The following is a 21,564-nucleotide window of genomic DNA, read 5'->3' on the forward strand; positions in this document are numbered from 1 at the left end:
ATTTATGCTCTAACAGCAACATTACACACTAACTAAAGTTTGAAAAATGGGATCACGAAGAACAGGACCTTTAACTTCTCCATTATTATTGTTCAGTCGGTGTACAAGTGGGATGATTGGTCGGTGTAGTTTTTGTTCTGCCCCTCCTCCACTGTGATTGGATGGCCGGGTAAAAAGTGACAGTGACAAGCGCTGCCTATTAACCAACGTTGTTGAACAGTTAAAAAAACCCCCCGGGGCAAATCAACTCTTGAAATATTATTATGGTACATAGTGCATCAAAATGCAATGTCGTCAGTTTGCCTAAATTAGAACACAGAACGTTCAAATGTTTTACGCACCATTTAACGTTACACGTGGTAGGGAGCAGGTGTAAATTTATTTCGTACCAACTAACATTTGGAAAAATACGAACATTTTCGTGAATCCGAAAATTTACGTCAGAGCGGCTTTACGAACGATTTACACACAAATTCGTTCTGCTCGTGTTTCATGAATGAGGCCCATTGTCTGTTGATTCTATTTGCATCATATCTTGAATACAGGGCCATGCACTGTATACCAAACCCCTTCAGTCACAAATGGAATTCTGTATCGTTTTATTTTAAAAGATCCGTCTGTTAATTTCTCATGTACAGCTCAGTAACTCCTGACATGCAAAAGTAAAAAGCCTGTATGCACATCTTAATCATAGAGACTATAGACATGTGAAACAGAAATAAGCCCATTACAGTCATAAGTATTGCGAAGGCCTTTTAGAGTATACATTTTGTGCAAGATATCACATTGATTACAGTGTACTGATGACTGTGACCTCAGGAGTCACTGACACAGTCTGCTGTCTCATAAACAAGCAAACCTAATACTGCCTATATTTTCAGCACCTCGTTTATAAATATAAAGAGAATGAGAAATAATCAGATAGTAATCATGGTGTTTCCACACCTAAAGTATTTACAAAGTAGAGTAAGATAATGTAAAATCAATCAGTGGCACAGAGTAAAAAAGGTGATTATTTTTTTTTACAAGTTGCTAAAATCCCACACAGCAAATGTAACCTAGTATAGTAATTTTAACGTGTAACAACAAAAAGAGGGAGAAAGGGTGAAAAGGGAGACATGATGAGAAAATGTTGTGTACAATAACATTTTCAAGACTGCATATTATACCCAAAAATGTAGGCCTAGATCAATACAGAATAAATCAGATGCTCAATATTGTCATCACATCACATTCAATGTATTGACTTTGGAATAAGAGAAATGTGTTACTGGTTGGGGGTGGGGTGCTTGTAATTTTAGTATGCTCTAAAAATATATATTTTTAAGACCATTCAAAAAATTCAAATACCAAATATGAAACCCCCCTTGGATGTGGACAAATTATTTAATAGTTTTCTGTGTTTTAGACCTGCATCATCTACATGTTTATTTGCAAGTTACCCATCACATTTGCACATTATAGAAAAATCATGTGATTGTTGCATCTGAAGTTATTAACTGAATATTAAATATTTTAGTTTGGAAGAACAAGTGCAAGTTCCTTTAAGGCCATTAAGAACATAATTCAGAACGGGGCTTACACTATGCTTAAGCCTGTAAATAACCTGATATACTACTTTTTTGATACATTCATTTACAATGACAGTTTACATTCAGCCTCCTGCATTTTTACTCATTTTGAAGCATGTACGGCTTTATGTCAGAATAAACATGTTAACCTGACATTGCAAACACAGACTAGAGCATTGCCCTCATCTAAAATGGATTTCTTTTACAACAGGCAGTGTTATCAAGTTCAAGTTCCAGCTCCGATTACCTCTCCTCTATTCTTCTCATTTGTCTCTCCTTACCTCTTTCCTCCACACGTCATACAATTTAATAGAAAGACGAAACGTCTCACCAATATCCTTACGTATGCACCTACAAAAATCTCTTTCCTCTGCACTGTAACTCTGAATGGGGCAACCTCTGATGTTTTTCTTTCACATCACATTCTAGTGCAAACCCGGCAAACATCAACCATCCAACGTAATACACTGAGTGAACACCCAGTGCTAAAATATTCACATATTAGTTGGTGCTTTCAGTACCAACAATGCCATTCCAGTGAAAACTCCCTTGTGTTGTACAGAGCAACAAAAATGCCCTTTAAAAGTGCATAAATATTTCACCAGTATATTTGAGATTTTTGTAACATGATGGGTGCAAAAAACACCAGCACATTTGTAGTTACTGTGCATTCAGAGGCACACGTCATTTGAGGTTCAGTGCTACCTCAGGGGGAGCTATAGGTCCTCTGTTATGTTTCTAAACAGCTTATGACAGGCTAGTTTTTGATTTCCAGAATCGATGGGTTGTGGTCCAGAATGGATAAAATGATCTTGTCCATGTATTGCCTGAGGCGGAAGTTTATATCCTCTTGTTCCTTGAGGGCTTCCATCAACTGTGGGAATCAAAACAATTTTAGAATGATAATGGACTGGTTGATTGAACAGGTCTCCAAAAACTGTCAATTCATAATGAGCTTCAAATTAAATGGAAAGTTCACCAAAAATTGAAAATGTTGACTGAAATTTGAGGGCTTGTGTTCATCAAACAAAACTGTTTTTTTTTTTAAACATTTGTTCCACAAATTCTGCTTAATTTCCCCTTTTGTGTTCCTCAAATCGATTCAGTTTTGGAACGACATGAGGGTGAGTAAATCACATTTTTCCTTTTTAGGTGAAGTAATCCTTGCATTTTCTCAAATCAATTTAATGTGAGATATATATATATATATATATTGGACTAGAGGTACTTTTTAGAGTGCACATTTAAGTTGTGTTTTTATTTACAAACTTCCTCTAGGATGTTTCACTTTCATCAGTAGATTATGCACTTCTCTTACCTGGTCACGGGAGGCATGATCAATCTCCATGGCCAGAGACTGCGCTTTTGTCTGTGTGGCAAACAGGTTTTTGGCCTCATGGAGGCTCAGACTGAGAAGCTGACCATTTAGATCTTCATTCTGTTCTCTCAATTTCTGGTTCTCCTGTGATAGAAAAGGAAAGAGTATGGGGTTACAACTACCCCAGAAAGATGGTCCAAGAGTCATCTTGCTTTTCCTTTTTATTCTGGCCTAGTTGTAACTGAAACAAGAGAAGTTGGTTACACCAGCGTCTGCTGGCAAACAGAAAGCAGTAATCTGCAGATGAAGAATCTGGATTGAGATGATTACGCAATGAATGTAGATCGGAAGAATTTTCAAATCACATTCTTATAAGGTTTACACTAAAATGTAATACTATGAAATCTTTATTTCCACAATAATGCAACAGCATTAGCTATATTAGTTAATAGCACAATTAGTTCTAGCCCTCCATTTTGATTGGCCAAGCAGTGTCTAAGGGTGCTCATACACTATATTGCCAAATGTTTTGGGACGTCTGCCTTTACATGCACATGAACTTTAATGACATCCCATTCTTAATCCATAGGGTTTAATATGGAGTTGGCCCACCCTTTGCAGCTATCAACAGCTTCAACTCTTTTGGGAAGGCTTTCTACAAAGTTTAGGAGTGTCTTTATGGGAATTTTTTGACCATTCTTTTAGAAGCGCATTTGTAAGGTCAGGCACTGATGTTTGATGAAAAGGCCTGGCTCCCAGTCTCCGCTCTAATTAATCCCAAAGCTGTTCTATCGAGTTGAGGCCAGGACTCCATGTCTTTATGGACCTTGCTTTGAGCACTGGCATGTTGGAACCAAGGGGGTAATCCAGCCCCCGGAAAGCGTACCTTCCATAGGGGCAGCCATTGCTAACCAAGCCATCACCTGCTGTTAGCATCCCATTGACTCCCATTCATTTTGGCCTCACTTTGACAGTGAATATCTTTACATCTGAGGCGTTTAAAGACTCCATTTGTCCATTGTTTATTTCTAAACAAACACGACAATGTATAAAATGCTCCATGACCTTGTATCTTACACGATCGCCCCGTAGAAGCCGTTTTTGTAAAAAGTAGGCTAACGATTGCGCCATATCCACGCGACTCCGTCGCGCTGTACCGTATAGACCCGAGGAGAAGCTCATTGGCAATCTTTTACTGTCTAAGAAGCAATCGGGGGGACGTGGAAGCATAAACGCAGATAGAGATGTCGCAAATCCTGCTTCATTCATCAAAAGTTGCTTCTGATCACTCTCTCTGTCTCTACAAGATTCGGTGATTCAGATTTTACATTGCACAACTACTAGAAGACTTGCCACTGTCAGACAGGTTGCTTACGTCACATCTACGTCGTCAAGCTCAGTCTGAGGCTGCGCAGTACGCTCAGCCATCAGGAAGTGAGTGCTTCTACCTGACTTCAAATTTCCCCGTCGAAGCCTATGGGGTCGCTGTGTCCATTTCTTTTACTGTCTAGGTTGGAACAGGAAGGGGCCATCCCAAAACAGTTCCCACAAACTTGGGGGCATGAAATTGTCCAAAATGTCTTGGTATGCTAAAGCATTAAGAGTTCCTTTCACTGGAACTAATGGGTCAAGCCCAACCCCTGAAAAACAACCACACACCATAATCCCCCCTCCACCAAACTTTACACGTGGCACAATGCATTCAGGCAACCACCTAACCCAGTCTCGTCCATCGGATTTCCAGACAGAGAAGCGTGACTCGTCACTCCAGAGAACACGTCTCCATTGAGTCCAGTGGCGGCGTGCTTTACACCACTGCATCCAACGCTTGATGATGTAAGGCTTGGATGCAGCTGCTCGGCCATGGAAACCCATTCCATGAAGTTCTCTACGCACTGTTTTTGAGCTAATCTGAAGGCCACACAAAGTCTGGAGGTCTGTAGCTATTGACTCGGCAGAAAGTCTCTGTGCACGGTGCGCCTCAGCATGCGCCACTTTGTGGCTGAGTTGCTGTTGTTCCCAATTGCTTCCACTTTGTTATAATACCACTAACAGTTGACCATGGAATATTTAGTAGTGAGGAAATTTCACAAACGAACTTATTGCACAGGTGGCAACCTATGATGCTACCACGCTTGAATTCACTGAGCTCCTGAGAGCGACCCATTCACAAATGTTTGTAGAAGCAGTCTGTATGCCTAGGTGCTTGATTTTATACACCTGTGGCCATGGAAGTGATTGGAACACCTGAATTCAATGATTTGGAGGGGTGTCCCAATACTTTTGGTTATATAGTGTATTTAGCATAATAGCACTAGGATATTTCACGATTTATAATCACTGCAGAGTATGTCACTCCAGAGTTGAGTGATTTTGCATAGGTGAGGACTGAGGAGTGTTTTTTTTTTTTTTTTTTTTTTTTAAAGGTTGGAGCGTCAGTGAGGAGCTGGACATTGAAGTGATGTGAAAACAAAGTTGAGCGACATGCCCTGGATTCCACTTAGGTGATATTACTGATATTCAGTACAACAGCACTTGTGTGATATTGTCTAGTTATCCTCTTCTTTTGACAGCAACATGGAACTACAAAATCTACAACCTATAAAAAACCTATATTAGATGTTAGGTGAGAAGACACGACAGCCTGGCAGATCTGAAAATAGACTTCTTGTGAATGAACACATTAGTGGTTAATGAGATGATATTAAGTCTGCACGGGAATTACGGTTTACCATCAAACTCGGAAAGAGTCGTGCCCGAGCAGACACAAGCTGCTGGAGGTCAAAGGGCATGTCCTTGGAAACACTCTTCTGCATATACACACAGTAAAAAAACAAACCAAATAAGAGACAGAAAAATAAGTAATTTTGGAATTACTGTTTTCTATGGAAGCTTGAAAATAAATAAATAAATAAAAGATACTTGTGACTTATATTCTTGCAATTCTGACTCTCTCTCGCAAATTCTGACATCTCGCAATTCTGTCTTTTTTTCCTCAGAATTGGACTTTATAACTTGCAATTAAAAAAAAGTCAGAATTTGTCTCGCAATTCAGAGTTCAAAGTTGCAAAGACCTTTTTTGGTGGAAACAAGCTACCATAGTTTTCTGGTGATTTTTTTCTTTCTTTTAATTTATAAAACAAAAAGTGGAGACTGCCTGAAAGAAATTAAGTTTACACCCTTTGCAGAAGGAAATATTGTTCCAGATAAATCACATTTAAATTCAACAGCTTATAAAGTAATAACATTTATAAAACACAAATAAAAAGAATAAAATTCCTTAAATTTGTTTTTATAATGGTAGGTAGTTTCAATGTAATAAGTAGAAATTATTTCACATTTTCACATTTTGTCAAAGATCTGACTATGTGGGACTGCCGTAGTCAAGGCCATAGGAAATATAAATGCTTAGAGATCAAGTTACCAACTTTCCATCCCTCTCACCTGTTTTAGTCTCTTGACTTCCTGTTCCAACTCACTCTCACGTGTTCGAGTGCTGTATTCTGATAGGCTAATGGAAGATCTACGAACACGCCCCATTTGTTCTGCCTCCAGCTTGTATACCTGGAGGTGCTCCAGCTCTCGCCGCAGGTCCTCAATGAGCTGACCAGAAATGCAAAAGAAAATACACTTGAAAACAACTTCAAAAGCACTAAGCTACTGAACTGAGAACACTTCTGTTTTATATGTAGTAAAGAGCAGGATTGCGGTATAGTCTATGGACAGAATAAGTAATTCTGTACTTAATTAATCTATTAATTTCAATATACTAGTAATTCTCAATAGAATAGCCTTCTTTAACTCCTTCCCTGCCAGCAATTTTTTTTAATCATTGTCAAAAAAATGTCATGCCCCCCAGAATATATTGTCTGTTCTTTCGATAGATTGCATCTTCAGTTATTGAACATGCAATATTTCAAAAGAAAGAGCATACTGCGTACATAATTTTAAACTAGTTTTGTTTTATTCTAGTTTTATATTATTATATTATAGTTTTATTCTAGCTTAATACTTTCTTTTTTTAATCAACACTTCAATGTGGGTAAGTTTCATAAAAATAAAAAAATCAACATTTTGAGCCTTTTGTCAAAAAACTATATCCAGATCGGATTCAGAATGATGATCAAAACACAGATCAAGTCTATCAACACCCCCAAAGCTTGCATAGTCCTATACCTCGATCTGGATCGACAAATAATTCGGTAACATTTGTCAGTTTTGATATGCTGTTTAATGTTGATGATCGGGTTATTTTACATATGCATCTGCTTACATATTACATCCACTCTTTCTATCTGTAAATATATTTGGGTGACAATTTTTCATTTAAAAAACAACTGGCCTGAAGATTAGGAAGAGCTTTTGACAACTTGCTGAATAATGTGATTGTGCAGTAATAGATATAAGCAGTTTGGATGAAAAGGATTTCAAGCTGACTGACTATCTGGAGACGTTACTGTAGCTATACCAGTTCTTCCTTGAAAATAAATTCCAGCACAGCGCTACAACAACCCATAACAATTTTGAGTAATAAAAACAGCATCTCCACATCATTTTTACAACATTTCAAATCAGTTCTCGCCCCCTCCGAAAAGCCAAGCCGATGCTGATTTTCATTTTATTGTGAGCTCTGTCGCATTCTCTTTTTGCCAGCAGACTCTACTCTATTCAGCGGTTTTTAAAACAGTGATTCCCCGGAGGTTCGAGATTTAGTGTGCTCCATGTCAACCTTTCTTATTTGTTATGTCAACTAAACTCATATGCATCAAAGTAGCCAGAACGACTTTTTTCTATTTACGGCCCATTTTCTAATTTTTCTATTTGTCGTAGAACAAGTGAAGCATGTACGCAATTTTCCACAAAATCTCGACAGGTCTAAAATATAAACACTTATAGTGAATCAATCACGTTTTGGAAGGATTGATGATGTATTGACTCCTTATTTAAATTGTGTTCATCTTTAACCAAAAAAAATTTTAATGGTAGGGAAAGAGTTAAGTTTGTGTAAATTCATCTATATAGGTGCAGATTTAGACTATATTCATTGTTGTTTTACTCAACCCATTTAAGCCTGAGGGCAACTAAAGGCCAAGGCTCTGCCACTCTTTCTATCTGTAAATATATTTGGGTGACAATATACATTTAAAAAACAACTGGCCTGAAGATTAGGAAGAGCTTTTGACAACTTGCTGAATAATGTGATTGTGTTTAATTCACTGCCATTTTTACAGTTGACTCTAAATTTACTGTAGTGACCAGTAGGAAAAATCCTAATCATCTCAATCTTTACATACGTTTCTATGGATTTTTCTATAACTCAAAAGTTGCCAACATTTTATATGAAAAAATATACTTAAACATGCGAAATTGTTACACCGTATTTGTCATAGTAATTATAACAAAGGCATTAATACATTATTTAATATGTCAGTTTTGACCAGTGTCAGAAAATAAGCACATTTTAGAACATGTTCTTACCTCCTGCATGGTATCTCTTTCCTTCTGAAACTCATTTCTGTTCTGTCGTAGCTTGTCCATCATCTTCTTGTACAGATCCATCTCATCCTTCAACCGCAGGCTCGTATCCTCCAGTTTATCTGTCATCCGCTGCCTCTCCTTCACAAACAGACAATTTAAGCAGGTGTACATTCAATTTGTACAGTCAATTACTTTAATTACTTTACTTTTGTACAGTCATTAATTTAAGATCCATAATGTGTAATTTGTTTTGTGAGAACGCTGAACAAAACAAAACAAAATTTGAGTCTGATTTAATAATAAGTTGGCATTTAGTTGGCAAACCCTTTTTGCTCAAATTCTAACCAACATAAAAAAAAATTTTTTTTAACTTAAGCTCAGACCCCCTAAAATTTACAAGTCAGCTTTCATCAGCTTGCAAGAGTTAAGCATTAAACAATTTAAAGAGTTTGCAAGCGTAAGACTAAACATTTAAAGGTACACTACTATGTAACTTTTGGTCCTCTAGCGGTTAAAAAACAATGCATGCATTTTGCGGAAGAACATTGTTTTGATTGAGCTTCTGCTCTCCGTGACTGTGTGGAAGAAAAGGGTTTCTTCTCATAACAAAAAATCCTACTGCTCATTTAAAACATTTAATGCAAGGCTTAATAGATATAAGCAGTTTGGATGAAAAGGATTTCAAGCTGACTATCTGGAGACGTTACTGTAGCTATACCAGTACTTCCTTGAAAATAAATTCCAGCACAGCGCTACAACAACCCATACCAATTTTGAGTAATAAAAACAGCATCTCCACATCATTTTTACAACATTTCAAATCAGTTCTCGCCCCCTCCGAAAAGCCAAGCCAATGTTGATTTTCGTTTTATTGTGAGCTCTGTCGTATTCTATTTTTGCCACCAGACTCTACTCTATTCAGCGTTTTTTAAAATGGGTGATTCCCCGGAGGTTCGAGATTTAGTGTGCTCCATGTCAACCTTTCTTTTTTGTTGTGTCAACTAAACTCATATGCATCAAAGTTTCCAGAGCGACTTTTTTCTATTTACAGCCCATTTTCTATTTTCAAATTTTTCTATTTGTCGTAGAACAAGTGAAGCATGTACGCAATTTTCCACGAAATTTCGACAGGTCTAAAATATGAACACTTATAGTGAATCAATCACGTTTTGGGAGGATTGATGATGTATTGACTCCTTATTTAAATTGTGTTAATTTTGAACCAAAAAAAGAGTGTACCTTTAAATAAAGCATTAATTCATCCTCATTTACATTTCCTTCAACCTAAATAAAAATGGTCAATTTATTCCATTTAAACTTGAAGTCAGAGTATGTATAGTAAAACTGTCCCACCTCATCCAGTTTCTCTGTCTGGAATTTTAGTCTGTTCATATTCATTTCCATCTCTCCATTTTCCTCCTCTAGCTGGTTTACTCTGCCGGTGGAAAAAAGAAAAGACAAGTAAAGAAGCCGTCCATCATACTACTGATGATATAAGTGTCCACTGCACAATAGCTCTTGGCTATTGTATTTACAGCATGACAAAAATAATATTAAATCAGTATTTTTTTTTATACATTTACTTTAAAAGGCCAAATTCTACAAGATTTGTTTTCAAAATACATACGTTTATTTGTGTTACCCTATAGTATAGACAAATAGTTGTATTCTATTTTAAGCACACTAGGCCTACTCGTTAAAAGTTTGAAATAATTAAGATTTTTTTTAATGTTTAAAAAAAAAGAAGAAGTTATGAATACATTAAAATACTGTAATATTGTGAAATATTACATTTGAAAACTATAAAACCATTTAAACTAAGATTTTTAACCATTAATCGATTTTAATGTAATTGTAAGTGTAATTTATTCCTGTGATGACAAAGCTGAATTCTGCTGATTTGGTGCTCAAGAAACATTTCTTATTATTATCAATGTTGAAAACAGATGTGCTCCTTATTTATTTTTGTGGAAACTACAATTCAAAAGTTATAAAATGTATATAAGATAATAAAGGCTAAATAAAAAAAAAATACTAATATAAAATATTATTGTATATAATATTGATCAAATGTGACAGTAAAGACACTTTAATGTTACAAAAGATTTTTATTTCAAATAAATGCTGTTCTTTTGAACTTTATCCTGAAAAGATTTTTTTGATAATGTTAATAATAATTATAATTGATAATAGCTAAGCACCAAATCAGCATATGATGATTTCTGAAAGATCATGTGACACTGAAGACTGGAGTAATGACGCTGAAAGTTCAGCTTTGCCATCATAGGAATAAATTACATTTTTAAAATGTAAAAATGTAAAATAACTGTTTTCTATTTTTTCTATTTTAAATCTATTGTAATAATATTTGACAATATTACTGTTTTTAATGCATTTTTAATCAAATAAATATGCCCTTGGTGGGCATAAAATACTTAATTATTCCAAACTTTTGACCTGTAGTGTAAACCTGACAAAGTTCAGTTAAACTTATGTAAATTTATCTTGTTTTAAAGATGTTTGGATATTTTTACTGGAACGACAATCCAACAAGACTTGAAATGCTTAAGAAAAGTCATTTTGGTTTTTGTCAGAGCCATAAAATTCACATTGTGCCGCAATGTTGTTTTTGTCTCTTACCGATTTCTAAGCAGCTCTATCTGTGTGTTCTTGTCTTTCTCCAGTCGACTGTAGCCCTCTCTGTGTCTCCTGAGCTGCTCCTCCATCATGCTTTCCGCTCTGGTCTCCTGGTCTTTTAGCTGCTCCTCCAACTCGTGAATCCTGTTGAAGTACAGTCCTCATCATTAACATGAATCTTTGTCAGACCTGCGGAGACCCACTTTGACCTTTTAGAATTTAGCAAATGCAAAACTCTTGCTGGACTATTTTCATGGAACGTTTGCTAGTGGAAAGCATCTGCTCTTTAAAGAGACAAGTATGAAAATTCATATATAACAGTTCCAATGAAATGAACTTTGTGTGGGTTGATGGATCTCGAGTAGCAATTTACCTGTGGACCAACTGTATGTTTTCCTGTTTCAGTTTGGACTTCACATCCCCGTTCATCAGAATCTCATTTTCCAGCTCTGTCACTTTCTTGTCCAAATAACTCACCTGTGTAGGAAACAACAATAAATGTAAATCTTACTATCACTCTCAGATCAGCTCTGAATTACTGGCCGAAACATGACCATGAAAAAAAGTTTTGCAACAACAGTGCAGGTTAAAGATTTTAAAAGTGTTTATGTGTATAAAACTGTATTGGTCCTACTTTAAATAAATGGAAGAAACAGATGTTTTAGAAGAAAGCACATTTGGCCCTGTAGACATTTAGAAAATAAACACACCATGTAGTTTATTTAACTTGTCTACAAACAAGGTTATAACATAATCCACGATTTCCGCCACAACATTACTTGCTTTGCATCTTGAATTATGTGTTATATACTGTATTTAATAGCATTCTGTGTGTGGTGAAAATTATTAGGGGCGGGGCTAGGGGTGGACTAAAGGGGCCTAAGCCCCAAATGTTTTCGTAAAGCCCATAGATAGACTATAAAAGGTAAAGCCACTAATGTTTTGTTACTTTGCCTTTGTCATAGACCTTAACAGTTTACCAGAAATACAATTGTGAATATGATTACAGCTGCCACAATGACCTAATTGTGAAAAGTGCATATTACAGCATTATATTTATATTTTCTCCTTTTGACCAAAAGTACTTACAACATGCTTTTTGCAGTGTTGAGCATTGTAGCCCACCACAGACGTCTGTTTAACGCAGCGGCCAATCAAAGGCGTTTAAATGAGTCACTGCACTGAAGATCTGTTCTACACTTTCGTGATCTTGTCATTATAGTCAAACTGTAGATGCAAATAAGAGATTCACTGCAAATGCATTGATATTCTTGATGCTACTCTGTTGCGCTCCATTACGCACCGCTCTATTTGTGGTTAGGATGACTAAAAGTTCAGCGGTCTAACATGTCAAATGTTATTAAAGAAAGTGGAGCTTCACTCTTAATCTGAGTGTACCGTTACATGACAACGGTGTACTAAGAACTGAAGAGGTTTTCCTTTGCTTTTTTCTTTTCATACAGATGACAACGTTGTCAAAATGATCCCAGTTCACACGGATCAGCGACAACGATAAAAAAAAAACCCCTGCTGTATTATGCATGCCAGGCCAGTAGTTGGCGAGGTCACTTTGTAGAGAAAAACTATGTGCCTAATAGACTAAGCGCATAATACACCTGCGCATGACGTTACTGTTTTCACAAATTCACATTTTTGTAATTTACTCGGAGGCAATCATTTTCAATTACGTTTACTTTTAAACACGTTTTCAAAAGTTGCTACCATTTTTAGTAGAAACCGGTGCCGTGTTAATGGACCCTGAATGCTGAATATGCAAAACGTTTCTTGCGTCGTCACATTCAGTGAACATGAATCATGGAGATGATAGTATATTTTTCAATTAATAAAAAGTGACATTTGAAAAAAAAAGTAATTTGCGTCACTGGATACTGTTGGTAGTTGAACATTTCTATAGTAAAACAGTTGTCAAATATTACATGTTTATCTATACTTGCATTTTACTAGGCAGTAAGACCTTTCTTTTTCTTTATTCCCTTAAATCGCTTTTAATACCGTAATTAATTAATTTCTCACACACACTCACACTCACACAATAAAGGCTGACAGGACAGGAAAGTTTGTTTTTCTGAGGTGAGAGACTTTTTACTACGTAACAAGCTACGAAAATACTGAATCGGGACATGCGTTATCATCAGGCACTCCGCGACCCAGTTGAAAAACACTAGGCTAAAGCCCCGCATATATACTGTCCCTACAACTGCCGCTGAAAATTTCATTTTAATGATATTATAAAATATTTTAATATTGAATGTCTGTGGGAGAAGGGTAAAAATACTAAAATCTATGCACATAGGCAATTGAAAAGCAGAAAAAAAATTATGTTTTGGTAACAAAAAGAAAAGTTCTGAAATACCTGTACATGCTACCACTGGGAGATATCATTAGGAAGCATGGCGTTAGTTTTCATTGTTATGCTGACGATAGTCAGCTCTATATTTCTTCACGCCCTGACGAAACTTGCCAATTCACAAGATTAACGGAATGCATAGCTGATATAAAAAAATTGGATGACTAGTAATTTCCTGCAACTTAATTCAGAAATTTTTATTTTTTTAATTATTGGACAAAAAAACTCCAAGTAGTAAACTAGAATACTGTCTAACACTTGATGGCTGCTCTGTCAAGTCCTCGTCGTCAGTTAGGAACCTTGGTGTGCTCTTTGATACCAAACTTTCATTTGAAAGCCACGTTTGTAGCTTCTGTAAAACTGCATTCTACCATCTTAAAAATATCTAAGTTACGGCATATGCTTTCAATGCAAAATGCTGAACAGATAGTTCATGCGTTCATGACCTCAAGGCTAGATTATTGTAATGCTCTTCTGGGTGGTTGCCCAGCTTGCTTAATAAATAAACTGCAGCTGGTCCAAAACGCAGCAGCTCGAGTTCTTACTAGAACCAGGAAGTATGAAGTTCTGTCAACACTGCACTGGCTCCCTATTAAACATTGCATACATTTTAAAATCTTGCTTATTACTTACAAAGCACTAAATGGTTTAGCTCCCCAGTACTTGAGCGAGCTCTTAACACATTATACTGCATTACGTCTATTGCGGTCTCAAAACTCTGGCCAGTTGATAATACCTAGAATATCAAAATCTACTGCAGGTGGTCGATCCTTTTCCTATTTAGCACCTAAACTTTGGAACGGTCTTCCTAGCATTGTTCGGGAAGCAGACACACTCTGTCAGTATAAATCTAGACTAAAAACACATATCTTTACTATGGCATACACATAAAACATTTTTTTCAATTAAATGATTGTTAGGCTGTATTAACTAGGTCAGCCGGAACCGGGAACACTTCCCATAACACCTGATGTACTCGTTACATCATAAAAAGAATGGCATCTATGCTAATGTTAGTCTCTCTGTTTATCCCAAGGTTTACTGCAGTCAGCCGGATCCGGGCCGTATCCAGATCAGATGGTGGACCTGCACATGACCAACGCATTCCTGAAGTGTCTGCAGAGACCGTGTCAATTAGACTCCCCCCTGAAATTGCCTCACTGACACAGCATCCTCAATAAACCCGTCTTCGGCGTGATGACTCCGATCTTTCGAATATTCCTATTTAATAATTGTTTAATCGACACATCATCCTCAATAAACCGGTATCCGGCGTGATGCCTCCGATCTTTCGACTATTCCGATCTAATATGACTTCTGACCTGTAAGGTTGCCAGAATAATAATCATACACTGTTTGTTAATTGGCCAGAGGACAACTGGCACCCCGACTGAGCCTTGTTTCTCCCAAGGTTTATTTTTCTCCATTATGCCACCTGATGGAGTTTTGGTTCCTTGCCACGGTCACCTTTGGTTTGGCTTGCTCAGCTGGGGACACTAATTTACTTATAACTAAATATCCAAATAAATGTAATTACTAAACTAAATTAACTATATCAACTAAATTACTGACCTGCCCACATTGTCACTATATGATAATTAAAATGAGCTGATGACATCACCGTTTTCTCCAGAGAGTCTGTACAGCCGAATAAAATTCTGTTGCATTATTTTCCTATTAAACACCGAAGCTGCTTTGAAACAATCTGCATTGTAAAAAGCGCTATATAAATAAAGTTGACTTGACCCCTGGGACATAAAAGTGCACAAAGTGGAAGAAACAGACAGATACAGACAAAATCCAATTTAAGTCATCAGCATCATCTGGACCCATTTGACCCACTGCGTTAAGCAGCTTATATATGCGGATGTGATTTCCTGAGCAGAGGTCAGGACTAAGCGTGTATTTAAAAAGACACTCCAAAGATAGTCAGCATTGGTGATGCAGTTTTCACAGCACTGTTCGGGAAGTAGATGAATGTCCTGTGAGGGGATTTTACCTTCTCAGTAATATCTAGTTCACAGGAGTCAATGCTGTCATTGAACAAATCCTCTGTGCTGCCGTTACTACTGCTGAGGTTACTGTTGTGGAGCAGCTGCCTGTTGGACCCACATGCATACAAAACAAAAACAGGTACAATTTAATCATAGAATACTGTCATGCATCACAATAAGACATAACGCGATTATATTTTGATTCATCACATACCAGTTCATTTTGTGCACCCTCACCATTCAGATCCCATGCTGACAGCTATATTTTGCAAGAGGAACGTCCCACTTACCTCTCGGCTCAGTTCTATGGATGGATTGGACTACACTGCAGCATCAATACTTGTAAACTACGCTACCCATGCTGCATCACTGCAGTAGACCACTCATCCGTTCTATGAATCTACATTCAATGCCTGTGCATCTTCAGGAGCACTGCAGTTACGAGCGAGAGAAGGTACTGACCAGTAGAGGCATTGTGAGAGCTGGTGCAGTGCCCGATCCAGTCGACCCACCCACACAGAACCAAAAAGCACTCGTCTAAAAGACACAAGCGCAGGCATGTGCACTATTCTCTTGTCTCACTTGCATTACACAAAAATACACATTCACGTAACACTTCTGCTGAATCAGGTCTTGGTTGTCACTTTGTTTTATTTCTGTCATTCACATTAAAGCAATGACTTCACACATGAAAATTCATTATACAAATTACACACATCTGTCTGTCTGTCTGTCTGTCTGTCTGTCTGTCTGTCTGTCTGTCTGTCTGTCTGTCTGTCTGTCTGTCTGTCTGTCTGTCTGTCTGTCTGTCTCGTCAGCTGTGGCAGGCCATTTTCATCTTGTCACTGTGATTTTCGAGATGGAGACTGGTTCCAAAGGGACAAGAAAAGCTGCCATTCACCCACACAATTTTTGCCACCCAGTGTTTACACTCCCACGCAACATTTGATCAGACTCTTACAGTTAAACACGAGAACTGTAATAGAGCAGTGTTTCCCAACCAAGGTTAATTGTATATACATACACATTATAAATATCTGCAATAATTAACTATAACCTGATCTTTGTCACGAACAATAATGTTCTTAGTTGGAGACCTCATTGAAAACCTATTTAAAATCTAATTTAAAACGGGAAATAAAGTTTTAGGATTAGGAAACATTTTAAATAACGTTACATGATTCAATTCAAACTTGTTACGCTGATATAAAAAAAATTAAAAATAAAAATAGATAAATGTAAATTATCATTTACATTATCACCAATTTAATTATCACCAATATTTTTACCTAATTATTTCACCCTATATTTCATATGTGTTGATATGAGGAACAAACTTCTGATTTGGTGTAACTTTACTAAGCAGTTGTTGAGGTACATTAGACCAAAAATCTTCACAGATACTGGTCTTGAGCACATATAAAATGCAATGCTCCACGGCTCTGTGTTTTTTACTCTATTGTGAAATCTTCCGTTTACTTAACTTTGGAGTCACTAAAATCATCTAATTTAGATTAGAATCGACATGTTCATATTCTCATCTCCCCTTCCAACATTGTCTTAATCTCATGATTAAATACTTAGCCTGCCAGATTAATATTGATATCATGACTCCACAACTTCATATAACACTTATTAAACCACAGGTGGTGCTCACAGTCAGAGCAGTGAGGGAGATGGAAACAGTCACGATAATGATTAACTGCAGCATAGACTACAAAAACAAACTCTGAGCAGTGATATGGATTGACCTACCTTCCAAATGCAGTGCTGGTGATCTTTCTGTTCGGGCTGGAAAAAAACAAAACAAAAACAAACAAAAAAAGACAGCCAATTAAACGTCAACATAGATTAAACATATACTATAAATCCCTCAGGTTGATATTGATGAAAACTTTTATATAACGTTATTCTATATATTTACATATGAGGGTTGGTTTGCATGGTTTATTGTTATTTATGAATTTAAATAGAACTTAAATGAACTTAAAACCATTATGTTTTTAATAATTGAAGGGTTGACCTTGAAAAATGCAAGCAATGCAACAATTGTGCACTGTAAACCCTAACTGTGCATTTACACCACTGACGAGAGCGTCAAAATTCGCTCTGACTGCCCTGCTAACAACGCTGTAGAAAGATTTGTGGACACTGACGTATATCGAATGGTTTTTTGAAACTTTATTTAAAGGGGCCGCAAAGCAAACAAGCATGTTGATCGGTATTTGTGCAGACTGACCACAAGTAGGGCATAAGTTAACCTCATGAAAACCTTTAAATGTGAAAGTAAGAAATTGATCAATGAAAATAACTTGATTATAGTTACATGTTTGCTAACAAAATAAACCAATCAAAAGCCTAACCTAACCCTAACCCTATTTGTGTGGTGTGGCTTTTGTGTTCATGGTTAGCCTAAGTGCTAATTTCAACATGCAGTTTATAGGAGACGTTTACAAGGTCTTTAATTGACATTTACATTCATTTGTGTGCAGCCTACATTACAATAACTGTCCTGGTTTTATGAACATTGTTTTCATTGAGACAAATTTAAATTTACTTTAAACTGGGCTATTTCCCAGCATCCTTTGCCATGGCACTCGAAAGGGAGAGTAAATGCTAAAATTAATTGTTATATGTTTTTTGTGCAAGATTAATGTTAAGTGGGAGCTTTAGTAGTATTTAGAAAAGTTTCTGTTATGTTGGTTATTTTGGGGTTTACCATCGTGGGGACGAGTGGAGCATGAGATTGGTTTGAGAACAGGTATATGTAAAATGTTCTATATTGCTGTACCCATTCAGCAATTGCTATGCTATTATTAAAGCATTGTGTTACCAATTAGCATTTGTTGAATTAGCTAGTTACATTTCCACTACTAAAAATATTTAAATTGAGATGACATGATAATTTTAAGTTGAATGTATGAATTAACACTCAAAATGTTTAAAGTAGCCTACAAACATTTAAATATGACAGTTCTGCTTGCTTAAACTTTGAATTTCTTGACTTGAAAAATTATGTAACTGATTACCTCACTATTTTGAGTTGAGTTTTACCAATGTATCCGGGTTTACAGTGTGTAAAAATAAGGAAAATCGTTGTTAAAGATTTACTTCTTCCCAACTTATGTTACTTTCTATTAAATCAGTTAAACATTACATTCTTGCTAATGAAAAATAAATAAAAAAATGATTTGTACAACAATTAATTGAATAGTAATTTAATACATTGTATATGATTTCAGTTATTGGATACAATCAAGATGGTCAAGTGCTCTGATGTTAGTTAATGGGATTTGTGCATCTAAAAAGTAAACTTTTAAAACAATAATGATACACCAAATTGTACCTTATTAGTGGAAAGTGTCATAGGACATTGCACTTTAAAAAAAGAGAGAAAAATGGATGCCCTTTTTTACAAATTTACCTGCCGGTATTAATAAAGTAACCTAACCTTAACCCAGGCTCACTCACAACAGGATGTTTGAATGTAGTATTTGCCTTGGCAAACCTTACCAATGCTCACTAAAAGTCTTTAGATAGAGTTTTCAAAGAATTAGTCATTTCTATAGTAAAAACACACTACAATTCATCATACACAAAACTCTCTCCTGCTCATACACACACACACGTAGAGTTATTGCTGACATAGCTTTTTTTCCAGCAGTGACAGAAAGAGGTGTGAACTAATGCATTTCTTGAAGCAGTCTGCTGAGAGCAGCATTTAGCTTTCATTCCTCCTCTCTATCCTGCAGCCCATCCTGTCCTTTCCTCTTTCTTCCCCTTCTATCTGACGCCCTCTTCCCAGAGAGAGAGACACACACACACACACACACACACACACACACACACACACACACACACACACACACACACACACACACACACACACACACACACACACACACACACACACACACACACACACACACACACACACACACACACACACACACACACACACACACACACACACACACACACACACACACACACACACACACACACACACACACACACACACACACACACACACACACACACACACACACACACACACACACACACACACACACACACACACACACACACACACACACACACACACACACACACACACACACACACACTTCCTGTTTCATCTTCGATTTTGAAAGGCTAAGATGCCAACTACACAAGCCCCCTCAAATGAGAAAAATGTTAACGTAGACTCACTGACAATCTTTGAAACCAGCAGTGATGAAGAAAAGAAGAGAGAAGATCTGGTTGCATCTCCGGATTCTCTACAAAGCCTCAGAAGAGCTTGCCTGTTTGTTCATGTGTGGATGTTGATGTGAGTAAGAAAGATGAAGACACACGAGAGACCACCCAATACAGAATGTGTAGAGACAGATTAATGTGTGGATGTGTGCAGGTGCTAATAAAGCTCTAATGGGCTCTAAAGTGGTGGGTTGGCTGATTTATGGAAAAGGAAGCAAATCATTAGTGGTGCAGAGAGACTGCAGCAAGATATCAGAGCCCTCCAATACTCACATTAACTCCTTGAGGAAAACCTTGCTTCTATCACCCTGTCACTTTAATATTGTCTATTGTGACCCACGGGAAGAGATTGAGGAACAAATAACTTCTAATCCTCCCAGAGAGTCTCTAATATGTATTCCGGGCCACTCAAAGCTTATTTCCCAGATGTGAGGGGTCACTCCTTTTACATTACTGAAGAGAAACTAAGTCCATAACTACTAAACATTAGTTTCAAAGAGCTAACTCTAACCCCAAGTCTTACTGAAGATGAGCTTACACCCAGTGTATGACAAACCCCTCTGGATGAAAAAGTATTTCATAACTATCTTTCATAAATATGTAGTCAATGTTGTACCTGTTGGCTTTGAGGTTTTTCAGCCTATTCTCCAGGTCATTGAGCAGACTGACCCTCTTACAGCACTGAGAGCAAAACGTGTCCATCTGGTCACCAGCGTGGCGCATCTTCCGAGGAGTCTGACCAGCACTGTAGTGAGTGTGAAGATAAAAAAACATTTATGGTATATCAAATGTGCATTTCAAAAACATTAAATTCAAACCGCATAAGTGAAATGTTCTCCCAAATAGGAGCATCATGTACATTCAAACATCCCTGTTTTTGAGTCAAGTATAAGTTATAGTACAATAGTTATAGTTTCCAAATAACTGTTGTTCTTATTTTTCTTTGAAACTTAAAGTGAGTATAGTGAGGATGGATGTAACAGGAAGTGAGTTGTAATACCATCACTTTACTTAGAATTTATGTACAGGGTTGCAGTCACTATCATAAATGACCACCATCTGGGGTGGTAGCAGAAGTTGACTTGTGTACAAAAGCTCTTACAGGATGAAAAAGCAATTTGGAGTTAGAAAAACAAAACAAAAAAACAACAACATTCCACTTCTGCATTATAACTTGATTTCCAATCAGATTAGTGCATGTTAGATGACAGAACATGCATCATAAATCAGCAGATTTTCTTTCATTTGATATAGTCAAGTCATCTTTATTTATGTAGCGCTTTTTACCATGCAGATTGTTTCAAAGCAGCTTCACAATGGTAACAGGAAAATAAACGTAATATATGTAAATATACTACATTTCATTTGATATATTCAACAAACCAACATCTACTTTCCTACATGTTAAAGTGTCCTATAATACCCCCTTTTTAGAAGATGTAAAATAAGTCTCTGATGTCCCCAGGTGGGGTGGATGAAGTTTTAGCTCAAAAGTACCCCACAGATAATTTTTTATAGCATGTTAAAATTGTCAGTTTTTGAGGGTGAGCAAAAATGTGCAGTTTGTGTGTACCCCTTTAAATGCAAATGAGCTGCTGCTCCCGACCCCTTTTGAAAAGAGGGAGAAGTTTCAAGAGCTTGTGTTAGCAGCTCTGTCAGAAACTGTTCAGCCTTTTATGTTCAAACCAGAGTAGGACAATGATTGAGAGACTCAAGAAGAAGTGACAACATGTAGAATGCAACAGGATGTTTCTGAATGATTAGTTTATGAATTGTTGTAGCTGATGTGGCGTTAACTTCAAGTCATTGAAGTCATCGATTAGCATATTCTGTCATGATAATCTACAAATCTCTCGTGTGGGAACTGTTGTAAAATGCACAGAGCCAGAGAATATATGCTGCATGAAGATAGAACAGGTATGTTGTCATCTTGTTTTTATG

General features: G+C 36.9%; 1 protein-coding gene across 2 annotated transcripts in view; it reads right to left on the reverse strand.

The window, feature by feature from the left end:
• Positions 1-582: 582 nt before the first annotated feature.
• Positions 583-21,564, reverse strand: part of rab11fip4b (RAB11 family interacting protein 4 (class II) b) — a 38,756-nt gene continuing 17,774 nt past the window's right edge. The window contains exons 4-14 of one of the 2 annotated variants that reach the window (XM_079841383.1): positions 20,240-20,368; positions 17,122-17,157; positions 15,829-15,903; positions 15,372-15,471; positions 11,378-11,481; positions 11,008-11,148; positions 9,721-9,802; positions 8,368-8,505; positions 6,334-6,492; positions 2,890-3,033; positions 583-2,445 (exon numbers count right to left, since the gene is read on the reverse strand). In XM_079841383.1, the coding sequence (XP_079697509.1) occupies positions 2,329-2,445; positions 2,890-3,033; positions 6,334-6,492; positions 8,368-8,505; positions 9,721-9,802; positions 11,008-11,148; positions 11,378-11,481; positions 15,372-15,471; positions 15,829-15,903; positions 17,122-17,157; positions 20,240-20,368 (1,225 nt within the window). In that variant the 3' untranslated portion in view covers positions 583-2,328. The remainder of the gene's footprint in view (positions 2,446-2,889; positions 3,034-6,333; positions 6,493-8,367; positions 8,506-9,720; positions 9,803-11,007; positions 11,149-11,377; positions 11,482-15,371; positions 15,472-15,828; positions 15,904-17,121; positions 17,158-20,239; positions 20,369-21,564) is intronic. The other variant, XM_079841384.1, reaches the window with a different exon arrangement.

Source organism: Gobio gobio (genome assembly GCF_949357685.1).
Source record: "Gobio gobio genome assembly, chromosome: 17".
NCBI classification, from domain to species: domain Eukaryota; kingdom Metazoa; phylum Chordata; class Actinopteri; order Cypriniformes; family Gobionidae; genus Gobio; species Gobio gobio.